Source organism: Oryx dammah, unplaced genomic scaffold, assembly GCF_014754425.2.
Source record: "Oryx dammah isolate SB20612 unplaced genomic scaffold, SCBI_Odam_1.1 HiC_scaffold_26, whole genome shotgun sequence".
Lineage (NCBI taxonomy): Eukaryota > Metazoa > Chordata > Mammalia > Artiodactyla > Bovidae > Oryx > Oryx dammah.
This window is the reverse complement of record NW_024070210.1, coordinates 73,595,813-73,619,970: the sequence shown is the minus strand read 5'-3', so window position 1 is coordinate 73,619,970 and position 24,158 is coordinate 73,595,813. Positions and strand designations below refer to the sequence as shown.

At 44.9% G+C, this 24,158-nt stretch overlaps 1 protein-coding gene across 1 annotated transcript in view; it reads right to left on the bottom strand.

Moving 5' to 3' along the window:
- The window catches only part of RYR3 (ryanodine receptor 3), a 573,948-nt gene that overhangs the window by 94,899 nt on the left and 454,891 nt on the right, over nucleotides 1-24,158 (bottom strand). The window contains exons 48-60 of the mRNA XM_040227012.1: nucleotides 23,219-23,439; nucleotides 18,457-18,547; nucleotides 16,462-16,602; nucleotides 14,512-14,675; nucleotides 12,225-12,303; nucleotides 8,070-8,159; nucleotides 6,864-7,010; nucleotides 6,617-6,679; nucleotides 5,372-5,447; nucleotides 5,135-5,258; nucleotides 2,305-2,420; nucleotides 1,696-1,763; nucleotides 652-773 (exon numbers count right to left, since the gene is read on the bottom strand). Coding sequence (XP_040082946.1) covers nucleotides 652-773; nucleotides 1,696-1,763; nucleotides 2,305-2,420; nucleotides 5,135-5,258; nucleotides 5,372-5,447; nucleotides 6,617-6,679; nucleotides 6,864-7,010; nucleotides 8,070-8,159; nucleotides 12,225-12,303; nucleotides 14,512-14,675; nucleotides 16,462-16,602; nucleotides 18,457-18,547; nucleotides 23,219-23,439 — 1,502 coding nt within the window. The remainder of the gene's footprint in view (nucleotides 1-651; nucleotides 774-1,695; nucleotides 1,764-2,304; nucleotides 2,421-5,134; nucleotides 5,259-5,371; nucleotides 5,448-6,616; nucleotides 6,680-6,863; nucleotides 7,011-8,069; nucleotides 8,160-12,224; nucleotides 12,304-14,511; nucleotides 14,676-16,461; nucleotides 16,603-18,456; nucleotides 18,548-23,218; nucleotides 23,440-24,158) is intronic.

Sequence of the window (24,158 nt, the reverse complement as noted above, 5' to 3'; positions counted from 1 at the left end):
ATCTAACCCATCCTTTTGTCACTCATAAATCATAAACCTGAGGCATGGTGGGATCCACCTCAAAGCCTGATCATGAAGTACCCTGCTTTGTTCTCAGTTCTGCTGAGACACCCCCATGTCTCACCCAGTGGAATGAGAAGGCAAGCTGACACTTTTGATTAAAATTTGTTTCCTGTTAGAAATTTAAATTGAATTATGCCAGCCTAGATTTCAAATCTCAGATCATCCATACCAAGATTTGTAAAATCTGATTCTTTAAAAGCAATTTAATCTTTAAAAACCTGATAAGAATGGGATTGAAAGCAGTGTTAATCTGTTTCTTCTCAATGTTGTGTTTGCTTTTCCCAAGCTTCAGAATTACCTTCACCTTTTTCTAAATATATTTCAGGATGGAAGTTGACCTGAGTATATAAATCCACCCCCTAATCCTACTGATACCCACAAACAGTACACTTTTCTTGGTTGCCAAAATAATACACAGGTAAGTGTGAATAAAGTCACTTTCAGAAAAAAGATGATAACGAAAACCTCTGAGGTGCCAGTTGTCAGGCCACAGCTCATTTCTCCATAAGATTCACCATTTAAGTTCCAGGAATCTGGGGTTTCATGGAAATCACATCAGCACCATGCCCTTCTCTTCTGTAGACTCACCTGGCCACCATTTCTTTCTCCTTATGGGAGGCATACCCGCTGCTGCTAAGGGGCTTCAGAGGGGAGGACAGGAAGTAGAGGCGATGATTGGTGAAGTACTGGTCAACCAGTGGGAGGAGAACCTGCAAGACCCACCAGAGATGAACTGAAAGATCCGCTAGAGATAATCTTCTAGGAAGCTGGCAAAAGTCCTTCCTCTGGTTCCTTTGAACAAGTTCCTTCTCAGTGAGCAAAAAGCCTCTGAACACTGGTTCTGGAATTTCCAGGAAACACTATCCTGTGGATTTCAGTTTCCAACACATTTTCTTTTCCTATTCGTGTAACCAGAGGCCTTGGGTACATGTAAAGGGATAGAGCAAGATACTAAGCACCCAAAGACTGCACATGGGGCCCTGAGTCAACACTTTCAGGGGTGTCCTGTACTTAGCCTGTGCTCAGATGTGGCTTCCTGGGCATGGCATTCAACAGTATACTTGAGGAGTGAGCTAGCACCACTAGCCTGGAGCATCCTGGCTCTGCTTCTCAGGTTATGTGGCCGAGACGGCTCACTGGCCTCCATGTTCACTCTCCCCTTCTTTCTCTTAGCTGTACAAACCCCTGTAATTTAGCTGGGAATGGGGCCCAGCTAGAAGAGGCATTACCTGCCTCCCTTGCAGCTAGCTGAGGCTAAAACGATTATGTTCTAGCCACTGGGATAGAACTTTAATAAAACAGCAGCTTTCCTTCCCTTCTCCTTTCCCCCTTTCTCACAGATGTGATACAGTTGTGTCTGTTTGGACCAAACTGTCAGGGATCACGTTCTAGGAGATGGAAGAACATCATGAGAGGAAGAACCTGAGTCCCTGGGTGATGGCATGGAGCAAAGCAGGTTGCCCACCTCCTTGGACCACCAACCTGCCTCAGGACTGTTCCACAACAAACAGTTCTGTATGATCAAAGCCATTACTGGAGTTTTGAGTATCTTTGTTGAATCTGTGCAACTTGTACCCTAATTTGTGTGGCTGCCAAGGAGAAAGTAATAGTTAAATGCACAGGGTCACTTACTTTGGCAAAGAATTTGATCTCCTGGTCATGGGGAGACTTTTCATTTTTCCCACTGCTGACAATGGCTTCTACAAAGACAAAAGTGACACACAGTTGGCCAGAGCAAAGAAAACCAAAACAGTCACAGCATTTTAGAGACAGAGCAACTTTTCATCATGAAAAGGCCATTTGATTTTTACAAAATATCTAATATTTTACAAAGTACTTGGCAGTTGTGAGAGGTGGTTATTTTTTGTGTCATTTCTCTAGAGTATCACCACCCATTTCACCACCTTGGTGATGAGAATGCAGCTTCAGAGAGCTTGAGTCATAATCTCAGGGCCACGAAGCAAAAAGACGGAACACTTAGAATAGGATGAGTTATATTAAAAATGACAAATGATTCAATCAAATCCAGAAGGAACACCAAAGACAAAGCTGATTTTTTTTTAAGTGGGGTATGTGGGGGGGCGGAATATCTCAATCACTGTGTCCTTCCCCAAACCATATGCCTAAAAGACTCATGAACAACTATGGCATGAAAACATCCTTCCTTGAAAAATGAATATCAAATTCTTTTTGATATTAGGAGAAGCACACATTTTTGTGACATTTCACAATGATACTTACCCAAATGGGCAATAAACTCTTGAGCCGAATCAACATATTTCAGAACCTTCTTCAAAAACTTATAGGCAAACCTCTTTTCCATGGAGGAGGCATCCAGCTCCATATCCTTCACACCTCTAGGTTGGAAACGGGTAAACCCCAGGGGGGAACAGAGACAGCTATGTGACTTCAGTGCACCAGCAATCTTCCCTGTGTCAACTCTGTTTTCCAAATGTTAATGGTTTTTCTGGCTTAGTGATCTGACTCACCATCGGACTCATTTCCCCTTGAATTTGGAACTTGCCTCCATGAGCATGCAACATCTGAGCTACAATAATTTCTGAAAAGACTTTTCAGAAAGATCTGCATCATTTATTCAACAAATGCTGAGATGCAACTAAAGCAGAGATGCAAACAAGAATCCCCTGTGTTCACGGACCTTACATGCCAGCTATGAACAGACATGCTACTGCTAAGTCGCTTCAGTCGTGTCTGACTCTGTGCGACCCCATAGACGGCAGCCCACCAGGCTCCTCTGTCCCTGGGATTCTCCAGGCTACAGTACTAGAGTGGGGTGCCATTTCCTTCTCCAATGCATGAAAGTGAAAAGTGAAAGTGAAAGTGAAGTCACTCAGTCGTGTCTGACTCTTAGCGACCCCATGGACTGTAGCCTACCAGGCTCCTCCATCCGTGGGATTCTGCAGGCTAGAGTACTGGAGTGGGGTGCCACTGCCTTCTCCATGAACAGACATGAACACTACATAAAACAAAACATAAAGTGTATGGAGTGATAGAGGTTAATAAGCTTTGTGAATAAAAGAAAAACTAAAGGTAAAGGATGAAAGGGTCCAAGAGTGCCTGAAGTGGGGGGTGAGCAGACTGCTGTGTTAATTCAGTGCTGGGCTTATTGAAAGGATGACATGGGAAGGTGAAGACATAGAGACATCAGGGGAGAGAGCTTTCAAGGCATTGGGAGCGAGGGTGCAAAGGTCCTGAGGTGGGAGCAAGCATGCTGAGTGAAGCCAGTGTGGATGGAATCAAAGTGAGTAGTTCAGAGAGGCATGGGATGGACAATGGGCTCAGTCATTAGGATGCCATGGGCTGTCCTTAGCAGTTTGCTTTTGCTTTGAGATGGGAAGCTATTGAAAGTTTTGAATAGAGGAATGACATGATATGATCTATATTCTAATAGGAGTACTCTCTTGAGGCCAAAGGTTGAAATAGGGAGCATGGGAAGGAAGCCCTTTCAGCAATGATAGTGACAGCATGAAGGTGAGAAGTGGCTAGATTCTGGGTATCTTATAGGGAGAACCATCAGGATTTCCTAAAGAAGTGGATGCAAGTTGAAGGAAAAAGAGAAGAGACAAGGGTTTTGGCTTGAGTACCCGGAAGAAAGGGCTGTCATCCAGTGATGGGGAAGCTGAGGATGGGGCAGATTTGGGGTGTGGGCAGCAGGAACCAAGGGGTTCTCCTTGGTGACAGGATGTTGCCTCCTCATCGGCATATTCAAGTGCTCATCATAGGTTCTGGCACAGGGTAAGCTGCTAAAGGATATATTTGCTGAACTCGGTGATCTTTTTCCTTCTCCTCCCTGTTTCCTAGATTTTCTTATCATAAAGAGGAATTTTTCATTTCTGTGAGTGAGTTATTTATTGGCAAACCACAGTCTGCATGCATCGCAGTATTAGGAACAGGATTAAAATGATGATGGGAGTTTTTCTCAAAAGCTTCCCCAGGGGCTATCCCCTGTTGCCTGACCTTTCCCACTCAACAATATGGCAAATAAGTTTTGTTATTCTTTCATATGAGCTACAATAGAAATATTTGTATAGAATTTTATTGGGGTTTCTGCCATTTAGTGGCAAAAATTCTGTAGAAAACCAAAAGAAGAAACAGCAGCTGGCTCGGCAGACATTTCTTTCAGGAGAAATGGCTTATCAGGACAGTTGCTTTTCATTCTACAGAGGACTTGGCAAGCAAAGCCCACTGCTGATACTGACCAGCAGGAAAACAGATTCTAACTTTAAGACTTAAGCAGCCCAGACCATCCTCATCTAAAACCTTCATCTAGATGATTCTGATCAACACAGGCTGGAGATAAAGTCTTCAGAAATCATGGTTCATTCAGTCTCTCCAGGAGCTGAGTCTTCTTTTGAGGGTTGTTGATGTCAGTCATGGTCTCTATTGTTATTATGGCATTTATTAAATACCATAGAAAACATTAAAATACAAGTGTGAAGAGAACTGGTGATTCTGTGAGAACTAGGTTGCATGTTTTACAAAGACCTGCAATTGTAAGTTTCCCCACACAGAGTTTTTGAACTAGATGGAGGAAAAACTGTAAAACATAGGAAATTGAAAAAAAAAAACCAACACCCTAGAATGCTGCACTTACAGTGTTTTGTATGTGCCTTAATTCTCACTGCTATTTAGGGAAGCCCAAGTTTCATATGTTTGAAGATGCATTATGGATGTGCTTTATAATTCCAATCAATAAAACAACAAACTAAAATAAGGTCTGGGGCCCACAGTACAAGATTTGTGAATGAACGCATATTTGTATGTTTTAGGTTAAAATTAAATGTTTACGGGTTGTACGTATAATTTGTCACGATTCTTTGCTAGATTCTTTGCATGCATGCATCTTTGAGTTTTTAGAAATTGACATCGACCAGTCTTATTTATGACGGAAGAGAGGACTTCATGCTCCAAAACATTTACCCTACTTCAAAAGACCCAACTGCTGTCCTTACTCTGATCTGCTATGCAGGCAGGTGATTAAATATTTAGAGCAGGAGAGACCACACCAGCCTGTCCCTGTCCCACTAACATCACCTGGAAGATGACTTACCTGGAAACCACAATGCCATTCACTTGGAGGAATTTAAACAGGTCCTGGGCCTTCTCTCGGTCTCTGAACTTTTCCTTGGCAGTCAAGGTATCATAGGGTACCAAAAGAGGGTGACTGCCGCCACCTGGGGTCAGTAAAGTGAGATAACAAAATATTTGGCTCTTTCTTTCCACTTTTGGGAAAACACACCTGCCCCCCAGCTCACCTTCTGTGGGGGACACTGTGAACCTAGCTCACCTTTGCTCTCCAGCTCCAGCTTCTTCTTCTTGGCCCAGATATTGTGATAGTTCTCAGCTACCACCTCCACCATCCCCTGGGTCCCACCAGGGAGACGACGGTCAGAGAGAAAGCAAGCAAGAAAAATGGGTTCATATCTGCCAGGCTATTTCAGGCAGCCTTGGAAACAGAGCACCACCAAATGCTAACTGCACATTGCTGAGTGTCTCCTGTCATTAATTAGTCTGTGCTTATGCACCTCATTAGTTTTCTATCTTCCCATACACACAGAAAACAATTTCTAATTCAGTCCTTCCCCGGTAACTTATTATCTTGGCAGTTTGAGGCATTTCTGAGAGAACACACATTTCCATTGCAAACTGCATGCTGGTGGCACGTCATTTGCCACAGGAGTTGAGGGTCTTACTCCTGACCTGAGAAAGCGAGCTGTAAGTGGGAGGTCAAGCAAAAATCTAGAATCCCCCAAAGCTTTCAGCTTAGCAAACTAAAAAATGGCCCCATGTTGGAGAAAATGGGGGCAAAAATGAGATTTCTCAAATAGAACTCATCTTTATAAGGCTCATAAGATAGTGACCTGGAATGAAGGGTGTACTTTGGAAAGGAACTTTCTCTAAGGTACAAAAGGTTGGTCTGATGGGCGCCCTGGGGAGTAGCTGCCCCCGGCACAGTCACTGATGTGTGCACAAGGGAGGGATGGGAGGAGGCCACTTAGGGCTTTTAATCTCATCCTTTTGGTTTTAAGTCCTGAAACCCTGCAATGATGACTCATCTGCACCACTACAGGCAACTTGAGTGAATCCACCATGGAATATACAGTTGTCCTCAAGGTTAGGGAAACCTACTGTGACCAGGCCAGCACCCCCACCCAGGGGCAGCTCATAGGTTTTCTCCTAGTTATTATTAGTTTTGTTACTAGTTACTTCTCCTGGCTCTTATAAGTTCTGTTTGGGGTTTTGATACAGAAATTTGCCGTTTGTTCTTCCTCTTAGTGAGTTGTGAGCTGTTTCGATGTCCCAAGAAGTGCAAAGCCTCACCTCCTCTGACCGCTGGTCAATTCTGCTGAGACTGTCTCGGATGAGTGGCCTCTGCTCCGTGTAGCCCTCCCTAATTTTGATGTTTCAATGGTGATATTTCAGGCATTCTCTCCCTTCTGTTTTTTCTTTAACTCTTTGGAGTTTGACATTCCCTGTACTTGAGGGGTTTTAGAAAGTAAGTTACGCTGGCTCTGAAGGCATCAAGACTGACCTGGAGCTCTCTGGAGAGCACGACATTGGAGAGATCCAGAGGGGCAGGGCTGTAGCTGTTGCCCTGGGGAAATAAAGGCAGAATCATTTTTACCAGCATCGCCAACGTCAGTGGCCAAAGGTATGTCCCTAAAGATTCCCAGGGCTCCTGGATGGTGAGCCTCATCTCTGCTACCTGGGGAGAGCATTCCCAGATTCTCCATGGGTTCTACTGGCCGAGCACTGGCTTTTGGGTGTGATGGTCGTACCTGGCTGGCCTGGGACACGCTTCGAAGCTTCTCATTTTCCCGCTGTTGCACCAGAGCTTCTCCCTCTTTGGTCCTCTCTACAGTCCAGCCTACAGCCAGCATGGTTTTCAGGGACTCTCTGGCAGGCCAGCGATAAATTTCCTTCTCCTGGAAGAACATTGGAGCAGAAGAGCTGTGTAGGGCAGGCTCCAGCACTCTAGCTGGCCTGTCTCCTGGAAGAGAAGTTGGAGCCCACAGCGGAGGGGGCTCATTGGCTTAAGCTTCCTCTTATTGGGTCAAAATACTCTCTGCAGCATCCCATCTGAAACACGTCCTCAGCCTTTTGGAGGTGAAGTAAGAGATGCTACAGTCTCCGGCTCTTAAGAGGAATGTGCCAGACGTCACCCACAGTTTGTGGGTGAAGAGAAGCAAGAAGACAATGAGCTCTTCCCTACCCCTCTCCCCCTCCTCCTCCCTCCAGCACGGCCACCTCTGCCTCCTCCAGGCAGCGCTTACTGCGCAAGCGTCACCCGCCTGGGCCCCGCCCCTTTCTCTCAACAGTGACTTCCATTCTCTGGTAGGTGTTTAAGATGGCGCACGTCAAAATGAGTCTGCACAAAGCTCTCCTCTGAGCTTGGGGAACAGATTTCCTTAGATGTACAATTCTCTTTTGAGTCATACACAATTTTGTAGCCAGTGAATATGCATATAAAGATATACATATCATCCTTTACCTGTGACAGTTAATCTAAAGCCTACAGAAAACTCTTACTGATGGCAAGATAGGAATTCAGAGTTAAGCTGAACCAAATCTCATCATTAACAAAGCAAACCAAACTATGAGACCTGTTCATATTTCCCTGGGGATTCTCTTCTCTGTTCCTGTCATCCTTCGTGATTGGAAGTCCTCTCCATCTGAATTCATGTCTCCCCCGCTAAAAAATATCTAACAAAATAATCCCCCCAACATCTAACAAAAGCACTTCCTATTTCAGTTGCCAAGTGAACCACCAAATGTATTTTGGTACAGCTTCTGACCAGTGTTTCTTTCTCCAACAGTCTCTTCGAAGCTGGTCCTGGGGCCGTGGGTCATAGGCCAGCTCTTGAGGAGCTTCTCGAGTCCTGAAGAGTCTCTAAGGAGCTGGACTGTGAATGCGCCCTCAGCTCCTCTGCTGGGACGTAATTCCCGGGGAAGGGAAACCAGCACGGCCACTCAGTGGTCCTTACCTTCTCGGTTAATGTCTTGAAAGGCCGGATCAATGGATGGGTCTTCACATTTTCATCCAGGGAAATTCCGTATTTCCATCCACTCTGACTCTGTAGAAATGTTCTCAGTTCAAATATCCCTGGCATCCTGAGAGCCCTGCTATGTGACCCACAGCCCAGCTTCTATTTTCCCTGAACAAATGGAATAATGGAATGTGACAGAGCTTGGAAATCTCCCCCCAAAATATCTAATTGATCTTTTAAGGCTGTCAGACTCTCTGCCCCCTGAGTTTTGAACCCTGCTCCTTTATTTCTTCCTGTTTTAGTGGCTGTCTCCTCCACTTACTTGCTTGTGTTTCAGGCCCTCTACAGACAGAAAGGATACTTCACCCCAGAACAATGCTTTTCAGGTCAATGTGTCACAATCACAGGCAAGGACAGGTATCAAGGCTGAATCCTTGTGATAAATTGACCTACTGGCCATGGCACGGAGGGAACTGATTTGGTTTGCTCCCCTTGCCCACCAAGCCCAGAGCAAAACTGGAGCAAAACATGTTTCCTAGAATCATAGAAGTTGACGAATTTCAAAAGTCATTCAACAAACATGGGTTGAGTGTCTATGACAGTAGGTTGTAGACTCTGTCCCAGGCACTGTGGATACAGAGATAATTCAGAGTCTGTTTTTCATAACCTCACCTCCCAGAGACTTCTGGCTGCTCTTTCTCAGTCTCTGCTTCTTCCCACTTGTTAATGTGGAGTTTTGCAAGCTTGTGTCCCTTCTCAGGGCACACTATTCCCGGGGGTACGTAATCTAGGCCCCGATCCATAAGTAAATGAATACCAAATCAGTGTCTGCAGTCCAGATCCATAACTTCCACACCTATCTGAGCTCTGCTTGGATGTCTGCAGGTACCTCTCAACAGGTCAGAAAGAGTACCCAGCATTGCACTTCTCTAAATGGCTCTTGTTCTTGGGTTCCCTGTATCTCCAAGAACAGCATCAGCTTACACTCACTTTCCAAGCCAGAAAGAAACGTGGGAGCCTTCCTCAACATCCTCTTCACTCTGTACCTGTTCACATGTGTTCAGCCTCTCAGACCTATCATCTGCCTCGCCCTCACTTTCCTGCCAGTGCTTTGGCCCAGGCTGCCATCACTCTCCCCTGGAGGAGGAAATGGCAACCCACTCCAGTATTCTTGCCTGGGAAACTCCGTGAACAGAGGAGCCTGGTGGGCTACAGTGCACGGGGTCACAGAGAGTCAGACATGACAGCAACTCAACAAGAAGAAGCCACCTTTGGGCATTCTCAGGTGGCTCAGTGGTAAAGAGTCTGCCTGCCATGCAGGAGTTGTGGCTGTGATCACTGGACTGAGAAGATCCCCTGGAGGAGGAAATGGCAACCCACTCTAGTATTCTTGCCTGGGAAATCCCATGGACAGAGGAGCCTGGTGTGCTAGAGTCTGTGGAATCTTGAAAAGTCAGACATGACGTAGCAGCTAAACGACCATCAGCTGTCACCTGGATTACTGCAGCTGCTTCCTATGTGGTCTCCCTGCCTCCAGTCTTGCCCTCTCTAACGGATTGCATTTGCAATACCACTGTCGGACGATTTCTATAAAATACTCTGATCAGGGCACTCTGCTGCTTTAAAATTTTCTGATTCGCAACTGCCATCACGGTAAAAATCCAAGCTCTTTCTGGCCTCTATGGCTGCAGCAAAGAGCTTGTTGGCCCCTTTAGGCTCGTGTCCTGCCTTTCTGCCCCTGCCCTGCTCTGTGACCCCATCATGTTGAACCAAACTTCCTTGAAAGCCACCACACACTCTTGCCTCTCAGGGTCTGCACCGATTGCTTCCACAGCCTACACAGCACTTGCTCCCCTGTGTCTGAACAATGTTTTCTATCACATACTGTACATGTCATCAGCTCGAGGAAGCGTTCCTGGACCCCCTGCTACTGGGCTGGGGTCTCCTCCAGATGCTCTCACCCAGTGCTCATGTCCATCACAGCACAGCACAACCTGTACAATGGCTGGTTCATTTAGTTCAAGGACCCCACAGACTGTGGGTCCTTGAAGGCAGGGGAAAATACTCTTCTCCTTGTCAGATTATCAGTGCCCACCTGGCAAATGTGAAGCTTCCAGGATAGTGGAAAAGACAGATTCATCAGATACCATACCAGTAAATGCACAGCTCATAACTGGTGTATGTAAATGGATAACTGTTATGAATAGAACCATATCAGACTGCTCTAAAAATACTGTGAAGGAAAACAGCAAGGTGCTAAGAGGGCCTATATTTGAGAAATCAGGGAAAGAGGCATCCTAGGGATTCACACTTGGACAGATTTTGAAGGAGGAATTGATGAATGGTGTTTTCACATGAGTACAGATGAGTACCTGGCTCAGACAAGGTGGATCCAGGCTTATGTAGAGTGAGAGAGAGAGAGAGAGAGAGAGAGAGAGAGAAAGAGAGAGTATGTGTGAGAAAGAGAGAGAGAGAGAGAGAGAGTGTGTGTGTGTGTGTTTATGTGTATGTGTGTGTTTGAGAGAGAGAGATGGGGGTGGGGAAGGGAGGGAAGGAATGACCCTAAATAAAAGGCATGTGGTTGGAAGGCAGAGGATGAGGGGAGAGAGAGGAGGCTAGAGATGTTGGCAGGGTCTCTCAGACCGCAAAAAGGATTTTCGCTTTTACATTGAAATTGTTAGAAGCTATTAAGGGATTTTAACAAGGAAAAGGGACTGGCCTGAACAACATGATCCATTTGGGGGAATCTGACCAAACCTGCACACTGCAACCATTGCTTGCCAGTAGCATGAGGAGCAGACTGGATAAAATACACATGGGCAGACTAGTTGAAAGGTCATCACATTGTCTGGGCAAAAGATGAGTGCAGCCTGGTCTAAAACCGTGGCTTGGACAGAGAGAACTATATAAATGCAGGAGTGACTAAAAAGGTAAAGTGCATGTGACCTAGGGATGCACTGGATGATTCACGGACGTGTCCCTGTCCCTAAGTCCAAGCTGCCCAGATGCGCATGTGAAGGCCTGCAGAGAAAACACAGATGCTCTGGTGCGACAGTCAGCAAGCTACAGACAGCCCTTGGGCCAAATCCAGCTGAGCCCCTGTTTTAGAAAGACAGTTTTTAGTGTATTACATAGGCTGCTCCTTCATTTACAGGTTGGCCATGGCTGCTTTTGCGCCCCCACAACAGAGATGAGTAGTTGCAATGGAGACTGTCTGGCTCACAAATCCTAAAATGGTTATTATCTGGCCCTTCATAGAAAAAGCATGCCAATCTCTGTTCTAGAATCATGAGCCCATTCTACAGATACAATGATCGTTGTTGTCATGAGCCCCAAACAGTAGCTCAGGAAAGAATCAGAGCTGAGCCCAGCTCATGACAGAGGCTGAGCCAAGGCTTCAAGCTATATCTCATCCAGCGTGCAACCAGGGAGGTGGTTTCTGCAGTTGTGCTGTGGAGGTGGGTCCACCGTTTCGGGCTGTAAACTGCAGCTGAGCAATGGCCCCAGTGCTTAACTGGCTGCCTACAGGACTCCGGGATGGCTTTGACACATTCCTCTCCTTTTGCCTGCCAGCATTAAAGGGCTGACAGAGCAATTAAACTTATTAAGCAGCCTGACCTCATGTGGTGAAGAATTTTAAACACCAGATGGACGGGCTTATTAATAAGGGAGAGTCTGGAAGTTCCAGCACTGCCTGTCATGGGAAGATGGGTGTCCTCCCTAGACCAAAATTCAGCTTGCTGGCAGAAAGTGAGAGTAAAGCTTTCCATTCAATTTTCCCTTTCCTAATGCTACATTAAAAAAAAATTGAATAAAAGCTTCTGGCCCCACATTAAGCATTTATATCAAGCATACATAAGTATGTGCTTGAGCACCAACTCCAGGAAATGCAACGGGAAGAGAGACAGCAGCCCTCCCAGAATCAATCATTTCCTTGAGAGACAAAAAAAGCTGCACCAGCAGCTGCCACCACCTATTTCTCCGACCTCCACCATTCCTGGGAAATGGCCACTCAAAAATAATGAATGCTCTTGGCATGGCAAGTCTGTCACTTAGACACATCAGGTAGATTTCCTGGACCGAACACTTTAATGTTCTTGGGCTGGTTATTTTTACCCCCCTGACAACTGTTGGCTGGATGATAATCCCTACCTTGTCACAGGCCCATTTATCATGGGAGTGCTCAGCATACTTGGTGACGATGTATTCCAATTTTTCAGGCAAGGAGAAGCTGTGAAAGGAGGGGAAAAATAAAATTACCACCTTCCCAAGCACTTCAGCCAGATGTGCCAAAAAGATAGTCAGAACCAACAATCAACCGACAGAAGTTGGATGTGATCAGCCAGCTGACTCCAGATTTGAAGCTGAGCACCAGACTCGGTGGCCTTGCTGAGCTCCAGGTGTGGCATATTCAGGACCAGGTCACAGACACACCCACGGCTAATCAGAGGGCAGCTCTGCAGCAGCCTCTGCGTCTCAGGCGGCCTTCCTCCAGCTGCCCCAGGTTCCCTCGGCTCCTAAGAACCACTTCGGCTCCGGGGCCAGACCTGTCCTGGCCAGACTGTGAGAATGCATTCATCAAAGACACTGCCCTGCCATCTCACAACTCCAATCGGGGGATGGTAGGGGTGGGTAGCTAGAGTACCTAGGGATCCAAAATAGTGCCTACCTTTTGAGGTCTGGTGATTCATGCTTAAATGCTAGAATCACGACAGTCCAGTGGACATTTGTCATTTCTGTTAGCCCCACAGCTTTTACCCCTTCTGTTGGTAATACACCTTTGCTTCCCTTTAAGGGGCAAGTCTTCCTGCATTGTATGTAGTCTCATGTGAATTGTCATTGAGGATTGTCTCTGATGAGGCCAACTGGACTCATTCTCTCTGGAATTTGAATCTTTTTGGGGGGGAGGGCTGTGCTGTGCAGCTTGTAGGATCTCAGTTCCCTGACCAGGTGCTGAACCCAGGCCACAGCAGCAAAAGTGCAGAAATCCTAACCATTAGACCACCAGAGAACTTGTAATTTGAATCTTGAGTTGAGTGAAACCAGGACAGCAAATTCTTCATGGTGACGCATCCAATGGGGACCCCTGGAGAATGTCCATGTGGTCACTCTGCTTTAGTTCCTGTCCTTGCTGAGGCCTGCTTAGTCAGCCCTTCCTTAGATTTTAATAATGACCCTGTATCTTTTTACAATAAGGTCCTTTTCTGTTTAAGTTTTGGTCAGAGTTAGTCTTCATTATTCATATTACTCAAAGAACCTCTGATGTCAGAAATCTATCTGAAGAAATCAGAGTTCTCAAATTAGCATGGAACAAGTCATCATTAGCACACAATTGCTAGGATTTCACACTGTCTTATAATGTTTATAAAAGTGTCCATGTTGTCACACCTTTCAGCATCCTTTGGCCCACTGATGTTTTCATGGGGCCAAGTTCTCCAAAATCAATACCTGCCTTCCCTTTGGCCAGCCTGGTATATCACATCCCTTACCTCTTTCTTACAGCAGGTTCAATTCTATTTCCCACCATTTATTCAGCTCAAGGTTCTGCTGATGGAATGTGTATTTAATTTCCCCAAAGATGAATTTTATATGTTATCAAAACTGACAGCTCCAGAGAAAGGCTCAGACTATGGCTCTAATCTGAGAACTACTGCCGTAAAACAGAAGTCCAAGGGGTCCATAACAGGATGCCTGCTTTTCCCTGCTCATACCACAGCAGGTTTGGAGCTTTTCACCGAAAATGCCCCATGACCCATAATCATAATTGGGGCAGAATTGCCAAAGGCAAAATCGAGTAGATCTTGTCTAATACTTCGTCCATGGCCTAATCACCACCAGTGAGGCATGCTGGAGAATCAGTGGGAGAAATTAAAAGGAATTGTTGTAGAGTCATTCCAAAAATCCAGCATTCATTGGTAAAGAGCAGGTCCAGTCTCTCAAATAAGGACCGCCCCCCAAGGGCTGTTCTGCCCTCACGTCCTGAAGTCTTGTGGGAGCTCAGCTGAGTGTGATTTAAGGAGGGGCTTTGATGTATGATGCTATTAGTACTGTACAGGCCTAATTCACAAAGAGCAAAGATTTTGTCAAAAAACTCATTAATAAATTAATTGCATCATTTGTCAGGACACTTACAATGCCTCGGGAGACATATGTGGAGAGCATCCATTTTTTATAATAAATAAACCAACTCCACCCTCCAAAAAGAAGTGCAGAATAGAATAATATAACATATAATCAGATATGGATGGATTAAACCTTCAGGAGTTGAGGTCAAAATCCAGCACCTGATGTGACTTGTAGTGTCAAGGGACATGGCAAACAGCGTTGGAAGGGAAGGGAGAGAAGGGAAGGAAGTTTAAATTTCTGGCTTTCTTCTGAAAAAGAAACACTGGCCATGGGGTAAAATAGAGGACCAGCTTAGAGATGACTCTGGACTCACTTCACGGTGTTGATGGGTTTGGGGTCAAAGTTGCCATCTGCGTCCACTGAGACCTGTTTCTCCAATGTGGCTGAGATTCTGGTATCTAAATAATCTGGTGGCAGGGCCCCCGCTATTGCACTGAGACAGGGCAGGGCCATCCGGAAAAGATCTGGGTCATACCTCTGTGAGAAAAGACAAAGACCACGTTAGCACAGCACCAGAACCACAGCCACTGGCAGAACCACTCACCAATTGGCTGGCGGCGGGGGGGTGGGGGGGAACCCAACACATGCATTTTCCCAGGTTAACCAAAATGGGGAACATGTAAGACCTATAATGCATTCTGGTGGAAACTGAGGTATCCTTGTCACAGAAAAGTGACAGTCTGTAAAGCCTTCAAGTCACCATTTGCTGTAGGTTGCTAAGTCACTTCAGTCGTGTCCGACTCTCTGCGACCCCATAGACGGCAGCCCACCAGGCTCCCCCATCCCCGGGATTCTCCAGGCAAGAACACTGGAGTGGGTTGCCATTTCCTTCTCCAATGCATGAAAGTGAAAAGGGAAAGTGAAGTCGCTCAGTCGTGTCCGACTATTCGCGACCCCATGGACTGTAGCCTACCAGGCTCCTCCGTCCATGGGAGTTTCCAGGCAAGAGAACTGGAGTGGGGTGCCATCGCCTTCTCTGTTGCTGTAGGTTGAGGAATCTTAAATCAAGGTTTAAATCAGTATCTCATACTTAGCTACTTGCAGGAATATCTAAAGGTTAAAGTGTTTCTCACTAGGCCAGAAAAGTCTACAAACTTGTCGGCCATAGACGGTTATAGACACTGACCCAGCCTGTGCCTGGAGAGGGCACAGCAGCTTGGCTGGGCCCCCCAGTAGCCAATGTGGGTCACACGCTGATAGTGTCAGCAGATTGCTCGGTATCACCATTCTCTCCTAAACCTCGCCAGGAAGGAATCTCAGCTGAAACACGTGGGGTGAGGGACAACGTTTGATCTGCTTGTAGTAGACCAAAGGGAGACAGGAGTGAAGATCATTTAAGTGTGGGTGGTGCAGTGGTGAAGAATCCACCTGCCAATGCAGGAGATACAAGAAATGGGGGTTTGGTCCCTGGGTTGGGAAGATGCCCTGGAGAAGGGAATGGTGACTCACTCCAGTATTCTTGCCTGGAGACAATTTCATGGACTGGGGAACCTGGTGGGTATAGTTCATGGGGTTTCAAAGAGTCGGGCATGACTGAGCACATATTCACAACCAACACCAGACTGCAGCTGCATTGCTGCTCTTGACTTCTGTATGAAAACCCGAAAAACTTTAAAGCTGGTGACCTGTCTACGGCCATACCATCCTGAATGTTGCTGACTTCGTCTAAAGCTGGTCACATTGAAAATCTAAATATATGTTAAGGGAAGGGGAGCACGTGTGAGATCGGGGCTGTGTTCCAATCAGACCGCACAGGAAGGCTGGGATGCAGAGGCCCTTAGTCCTCCCCCAAGCTCTTCCTCCCCAGAGGCTAGACAGCTCCTCCCTTGAAAGGTCTCCTGGGAATCCCATGACCCCACCTCAGGGCAAATGCTAGGACTTCTCTAGGCTTGAACTTGGTGAAGGCAGGCTAACGGGGGCCAGTAACATCGGTGGGGGTCGGGGTGGGGGGGTGAGGAGGGAAGGAAGGGAAAGAAGTAAGTCATTAATCCTGGAACCTGGAGACATTCTTCTGATTTATTCTGAAAGTAGCTCTCCACATGTTAACTTTGTGAGTCTGGCAAGTTACCAACAGATCTCCCACCTGTCAAATGAGGGTCAGGGTAGTTGGGATAATGCATGTGATCCGCTTGCAAAGTGCTTGGCAGAGTTTCGGGCACACGGTAGAGGGTGACTGGGAATCAGCTATTCTTATGTGCAGGTGCTTGTATCACCGAGGTCCAGCCACCCTTACCCCACTCGGTTCCAGGAGCGCTGCCATTACCTTATGGGAGAGGGAGTCAAAAATCCCCCAGAAGAGCTTCTCTGTCAGATGTAGCTCTTCCTCCACGGCCAGACCGTAGCTCCCCCAGCCCGAAGGCAGACAATAATACTTCCAGCACTGTTCGTAGTGATTCGTCAGAAGCTGGCAGGTTGAGAACAAGGATGCACCAGCAGGGTGGGGCAGAGTTGATCCGCAGGCATCGACAGCACACAGGGGAGAAGACAGCACAGACCCACCAGGAGCGGGAAACCAAACAATGCAAATAGTCAGGCTGTCTACAGAGACTGGGAATGGTCTGCTCTTGTGCCTCACGAGCTTCAGCCCAAACGGAATCTGCCCCATTAACTCTCATGCCTCCTAAATCACCCCCAGAGGCTCCTATAAAATGGGAGAGGAACTGTTACTACTCCAAATGGGAAAATGCTACCCTCTGGAAGTGTCTGTGTTCCAGCCAGTCAGGCCTGAGGAAAATTTCTTCTGAGATCTTTGCTTGTAAATCTGGTAATGCTGATACAAGGAGGGGTGGGCAGGGAGCAGGCTGTGGGTCCACAGATTTCTCCACATTGATTCCTGCCCTTGGCTTCCCTGCCTTTCCCTCGAGCCTTTTGATGGTCTAGCCATGTTACAGCAGTTCCCCACGTGGCCAGTAGAGGGGACACGAATACTGCCAAAGGTCCCATCCCAGCAGGCGGGATCCACATCCTCCAGGAAAAATCCCGCTGATCTAAGGGGTAAAAGTGAGCTTGCTGAGTGCTAGTGATGATGTCTCTTTGGGAGCCAGAATTCAGCTGATGGCACAGGCATTCCAAGGAAGCAATGCCAAGCTGAACTGTAAAAACTGTGTTTTTTATCTAAAGGACTTTTTCGGAAGAAAACCGAGAGTTTTAGGGTTAGACAGGAGAATAAGCCCGTGGGGGGCTGTGGAATCTCTGACAACATACCAGCTGTCTTCTACCTGGCATGGAAGAAGAGGATGGACTAAGGGCCTCTTGGAATTCTGTTTATCCCAGTAAAACACTTCCTGAAATCTTTGCTTAGATTATTTCTGAAAAGAAGGAAAGTTCTGTTGAAATCACTAGGCAGAATTTTCAGGTGTGGCTGGAAACTGCTGACCCTTTTGAATATACAACTAGAGCAGGTGCCTCAGAGGTAAAAGATGAAACACATTGCCCTTGTGGGTGACTGATTCTGGTGTCTTCTCAACCAGGCCGGAATGCTTGCCATACCAGCAATAAAATGTTGGTAATTTGTGACAAAATAGGGAACCAGATGATGAAAACAGGGCTCTGTGGCCTTACTTTTTACTAATAAGAGAAAAGAAGTGAAAAAAATTTAAAGATCTGTTATAAAAGGGGAAAAAAAGGGTAATATAGTATGGAAAAGAAAAGGGACATTTTACTTTCTGTACCTAAAGGAAGAATCACAGGACTTCAAAGCTTTTTGAGATTAAAAACCTTCTGAAAACCTAATTAGGGCAGGAAAGTACAAAGATTCAAGTCCCTTCACTAACCTCTGCTAAATAACAAGTAATTGGTGGAAATCGATTAAGGCAAATTGGAGCGGTTAATGAATCCAGCAGAATTATTCTTTCCAACCTCTACACTCAAGAAGCTTGTATGTTGTGTGTTGACAACAGCTTGTATGTTGTCAGAGATTCCACAGCCTTCCACAGTGCTCTAGGGAAACTTGGAGGAGTGGGATGGGATTGGGGGGTGGGAGGTTTAAGAGTGAGGGGACATATGTATACCTGTGACTAATTCTTGTTGATGTATGGCAGAAACCAACACAATCTTGTAAAGCAATTATCCTCCAATTAAAAATAAATAAATCATAAAAAAGAAAGGGCTTGATTTTGGAGGTTGTATTCAGTTTGCTATCGACTCAAAGGGGTAAAACCCATTTCAGATGTATTTTGCTCCCTCTGTTGTGAAGATCATGTTTTACAAGGTACGTTTCCTGTGCCATAGACTGTATTTCTGTAACAGAGAGGTTTACCTTAAGAGGCATTTTGCAGTATTCATTGAGTTGGGGCACATCAAAAACTAGACGTCGCAGGAGTTGCTGTAACATGGAAGGTCTCAAGTGACTGCAATACAGAATAAGAAAAACAAAAGGATATAGTGAAAAAAAAGGAGGGGGAGAGAGAGAATGAAAGAAATACACAGCAGCGATAACCGTATATTAGAGCTGAGCTTCAAAACACTTAGCTCCTAAATCACAAGATCATGGATAAAACCACAGTCAATGGTAAAAGACTTTAAAAATCAAGTGTAGTTAAAATGCAGAAAGAGAGAGTGGGGCTCACGGCTTGAGATCCTTAAGGTTAAATTCTAATCACCGTGTGACAGGATGTTCTAGGGTCTATGACACTCAATCAAAATACAGCCACTGACTATGGGCAAAGAAATATATATCACAGAAATACAACAGAAAGAAAGTCCAGGTGATTTTAGAACTCTCTGCAGACCGACCATGCTCCTGAACTCCGCCAAGGAAGAAGCAAGAGGTGACCAGCTGCACAGGTGGAATCTGAGGACACCTACTGGTGATTTGAAGGGTGCTCTGAGTTACTGAACCTGAAATTCTCATTATCAAAATCATGTCTTTGGGTTAAGGGTTTGTCCTAAAAAAAAAAAAAAAAAAAAGAAAGAAAGAAACTTCTTTAAAAAGCAAATTGAATAATTAGAGAACAATGTATCAAATTATCAAAGCATTCATGGCCTTAGTATTGGTACAAGTAAATTCTGAGAGAAAAGAGAGATAAACCATGTTGATTTAGCCATTAGTTTTAGATTGCCAAACCTTTTAAAACCCTGTGGAACCTCTGGATTCTTCCCAGATAAAATACACACTTAGACACAATTTGGCACATAAGTTCAGCTCACAGGCCCCTTTCCAGAGATGCCTAAGAGACAAGGAGGCAAAGTTAATAACTCTGATCTTGAATGTTAAAATGCCACAAAGAGCCTCAGAGGCATCTACAACAAGGAGGATAGATGTGAATAGAAATGGACAACATAGCTCGTCTGTTTCACAAATTTTGCTAGAACTGGCCTTGCGATAAAAATCCCTGGAGTGAAAATGTCAATCATGATGTATAGCAAGTAAAAGCTTGTCTCTAAATGTAATAATCATAAACATATAAAATTGTTTTTTTTTACACTGTTTACCTAATTAGCAGTATCACTTTAGACTAACAAATAAAATCAAGGAGTAAAATAAATCTAGCACTCAATTAACTCCTGACTTAATAAATAATAAAGCTAGTTAAGTATCAGTTTGTCTGCTGTTTCTAGAGCCCAGATGGCCAAGAAGAGGAGTGGAGAAGCTCCTAGGAACATAGGAATAGGGCTGTGAGCTCTAATATTGGTTTGATACAAAATTCTAATTTTCCCAACATCTGGTCTGATTCTTTAAAGACACCCGTGGCGGATTCATGTTGATGTACGGCGAAACCAATACAATATTGTAAAGTAATTAGCCTCCAATTAAAATAAATAAATTTAAATTTAAAAAAAAGACATATATGCTAACAACAAAGCTTGTCTGTTGTTAAAAGCTTAGTCTTGCCATTACTTAAAAAAAAAAACTAGGAACCAGCTTATGCTGGGAGACAGGACTTTTGGTTTGGTTCCCAAGATACCTGGTGAGTTCAGACCTAGGAAAAGGTTGAACAAGACCTACAGCTGTGATGGACGTAGCTACCAGCCAATTATAGAACCAATGCCAACAGGAAGGACTTCTGTGCAGACTGTTTATTCCCTTGGCCGCTACGCAGGAGAAAAGTAGATGCCCGACCACATCCACCAGTCAAGGAGCTCCTGCTCCTCCTTGTGAAGTGCTGGCATGGAAACCTTAGTCACCTTGCTAATTCCTAGAGGCCTGTAGTGTGTTTACCAAGCTTTGTTTCCCTTCCAGGACCAACAGCATTCAAATAAGCTTAATTCTCTGCCAGTTCTAATGACACTGGAATGAATGAAGTGCTGTCAGAGTATAAGAGACTGATTTTGGTAGAGGATCTCAAGAGAAAGCCCTTTTATGGGGCCTGGGAGGATGGCCCACCCCCTCCACTCCACTTCCTAGGCAAACAGCACTGTGCATGACACAGCTTAACCCATAAAAGTATTGGGTTGGCCAAAATGTTTGAGTTTTTCTATGTCTAGCAGGAAAACCCGAACAAGCTTTTTAGGCAACTCAATAGTTGAGGTAAAAGGCCTTAGATGACAGGTGGCATTTAAAGGTTAATTTTAATAAAGCATTTAAAATAGAAGGACCACGTTACACTCGAAACACAAATGTGAGATGGCCTTTTAATTTGATGTCCTGAACGGACTGACCAATTGCTTTTTTCTAGGCAGCCCCAGTCCCACCACTGCACAGTCATCTCTAGTGTGACTAGGAAACAACCCACTCAACAAGAATCAGGGCCAGACCCAGTTGGCCAGTAAAGGGACGCCTGCTGGGCTTGACTCCAGGACAACCCACAGCAGTGACTCTCAGTCTTGGCTGCATCATGGAGTTGTCTGACGCGCTTCACAAGCTAAGGGCCTGGCTCCCATCCCTCAAGGTTTGGATTCTAGGGACTGAGATGTGGCCTGGGCACCCAGGTGATTCTAATACATAGCTGAGGTGGAAAACCACTGGCTTAAACAGCAGAGCCTAGGCCTGAGGCTCGCCATTGGAAGAGCCCTTCTTCCTTTGACCTCGCGAGATCTGACGTAGTTTTCTGACAATTCTGGGTCTCAGGGTGGCTGGACACTCTGTCCCTGGTTGCCCATCTGTGGCAGTGAGCACGCCTGCCTTGATTCCCCACGGGGACTGGAGTTGCCTTCTTTTGTTTGTCTCAGGTCTTATGTTGGCCTAGAGTGGGCTGCTTTGACTCATGCTTTTATAGTCTGGCCTCTGTGTAAAGCATTCATTCTTTTTTTTTTTTTTTTATATTGGAGTATAGTTGATTTTAGGCTTCCCTGGTGGCTCAGAAGGTAAAGAATCTGCCTGCAATGAAGGAGAACTGGGTTTGATCCCTTGGTTGGGAAGATCCCCTGGAGAAGGGAATGGCTATCCACTCCAATATTCTTGCCTGGAGAATTCCATTAACAGAGGAGCCTGGCAGGCTACAGTCCATGGGGTTGCAAAGAACTGGACACAACTAAGTGACTAACATTACTGCTACTATTATAGTTGATTTACAATGTTGTGTTAGTTTCAGGTCTACAGCAAAGTGAATCAGTTATATATACACACACACATATTCTTTTTCAGCTTCTTTTCCCATATATTACATCTATTATTACAGAATATTGAGTAGAGTTCTGTATACTATACAGTAGGTCTTTGTTAGTTATATATTTTACATATAGTACTGTGTAATCCTAACCACCTAATTTATCACTTCTTAATCTGAATACTTCAGGCCTGAAAGATGGTCTCATCCTCTGACCTACCAATTCTCAGGGCTAGAGCCTGAGCTGTCAGTCCCATCCCTTCCCCAGAGCAAGAGATGAGCTTCATCAGAAAGAGCCTGTGGAGCCTGTGGATAAATTAGGAGTTTATTAGACATATGTGTGTGTGTGTGGCACACACATGTGCATGCTCAATCAGTCGTGTCCGACTCTTTGTGACCCCATGGCCTGTGGTCCTCCAGGCTCCTCTGTCCATGGAGTTTTCCAGGCAAGAATACTGGAGTGGGTAGTCATTTCCTCCTCCAGGGGATCTTCCCCACCCATGAATCGAAACCACATCTCTTGCATGGTAGATAGATTCTTTACAACTGTGCCTCCTGGGAAACCCATGTGTGTGTGTATTTGTGTAATATATATATATATATATAAACAAGGACCTACTGTATGACACAGTCTTTTAATAATCTACAGTGGGAAAAGTCTAAAGAAGAATATATATATGTGTGTGTGTGTATATACGTGTGTATGTATATATGTGTGTGTGTGTATATATATGCGTTTGTGTATATATATATGTGTGTGCATATATATATGTGTGTGTGTATATGTGTGTGTGTATATATGTGTGTGTGTATATATATATGTGTGTGTATATATATGTGTGTGCGTATATATGTGTGTGTGTGTATATATACGTGTGTGTGTATATATATATATGTGTGTGTATATATATGTGTGTGTATATATACATGTGTGTATATATACGTGTGTGTGTATATATATGTGTGTGTGCGTATATACATGTGTGTGTATATATATGTGTGTGTATATATACGTGTGTGTGTATATATGTGTGTGTATATATACATGTGTGTGTATATATATGTGTGTGTATATATACATGTATGTGTATATGTGTGTGTATATATACATGTGTGTATGTATATGTGTGTGTGTATGTATGTGTGTATATATACGTGTGTATATATGTGTGTGTATATATATGTGTGTATATATACATGTGTGTGTATATATATGTGTGTATATATACATGTGTGTATATATGTGTGTGTGTATATATACATGTGTGTGTATATATGTGTGTGTGTGTATATATACATATATAACTGAATTCTTTTTTCTACAGCTGAAACTTAACACGACAATGTAAATCAACTATATTTCAACAGAACATTAAAAACAAAGAAAGAGCCTGTGGCAAGTAGGGGACCCAGCACAATCGTAGAGTCTGAGCGTATCCTCAGACTCAATTTACCAGGTCTGGGGTTACACAATTAAATGCAGCTGACACAGACACACACACAGAAGTGAGACACACGGGAGCGTGCACTTACTTGCAGATGGCCAGCAGACACTCCTCTATGGTGTCCCTCTGAGCTTTGGTGAGGGATCGCCCCTTGGAAAGCCTGTATATTGTCTGCAGTGTAGAGTCAATCAAAGAAGTGCAGTGTTCTGTCCCGGCAAAGAGAGGGGCGCATCTTGTGAGGAGCGGGAGCACAGCAGAACATATGTACCTGTTCAGTGCCAGCGCCGCCTCGGTGGTGCTTAGGGAAACCTAAGAAAGGGGATTGAGATGCTGGTCAGTCTCCTGGGAAGGACAGGGCCAGGCTTCCCCTGCGCTGAGCTCATAATCAGCAAGGCAGGGAGGTGTACTCATGTGTGTTTCACAGGGACAGACTGAACAACTGCTACTCTGTCTAAAGAGACCTGTTTATCTTTTGCATCTTAAAGGAAAAAAAAAAGAATCAGGTTAAAAGAAATAATAAACAAAAGAAAAGCAAAGGCTGACTGGTGCTAACTCATCCCAAATGGTCCACAAACTCCTGTTTCATTCAAGAAGAATTCCAAACCCTTGTTAAAACAAGCTGATGACCAGTCTAACCCAACACCCTTGTTGTTTGCAAAGTCCAACTTCCAAGTTTCTGTATTATTATTTATAATATTATTCTGGTTCTCCATCTCTTTTCTTTCATTATGGAGACTCACAAGCTGTCCTCTTGTGATTTCGAGATGAGCAAATGGTTACAGGCTCTTGGTGACTCAGCGGTAAAGAATCTGCCTGCAATACAGGAGATGTGGGTTCGATTCCTGGGTAGGGAATGTCCCCTGGAGAAGGGAATGGCAATCCATTCCAGTTTTCTTGCCTGGAGAATCCCATGGACAGAGGAACCTGGCGGGCTACAGTCCATGGGGTTGCAAGAATTGGACACGACTTAGCAACTAAACTACCACTACCACAGGCTCAGCAAGCACTCAAACACTGGTTTTGTGACA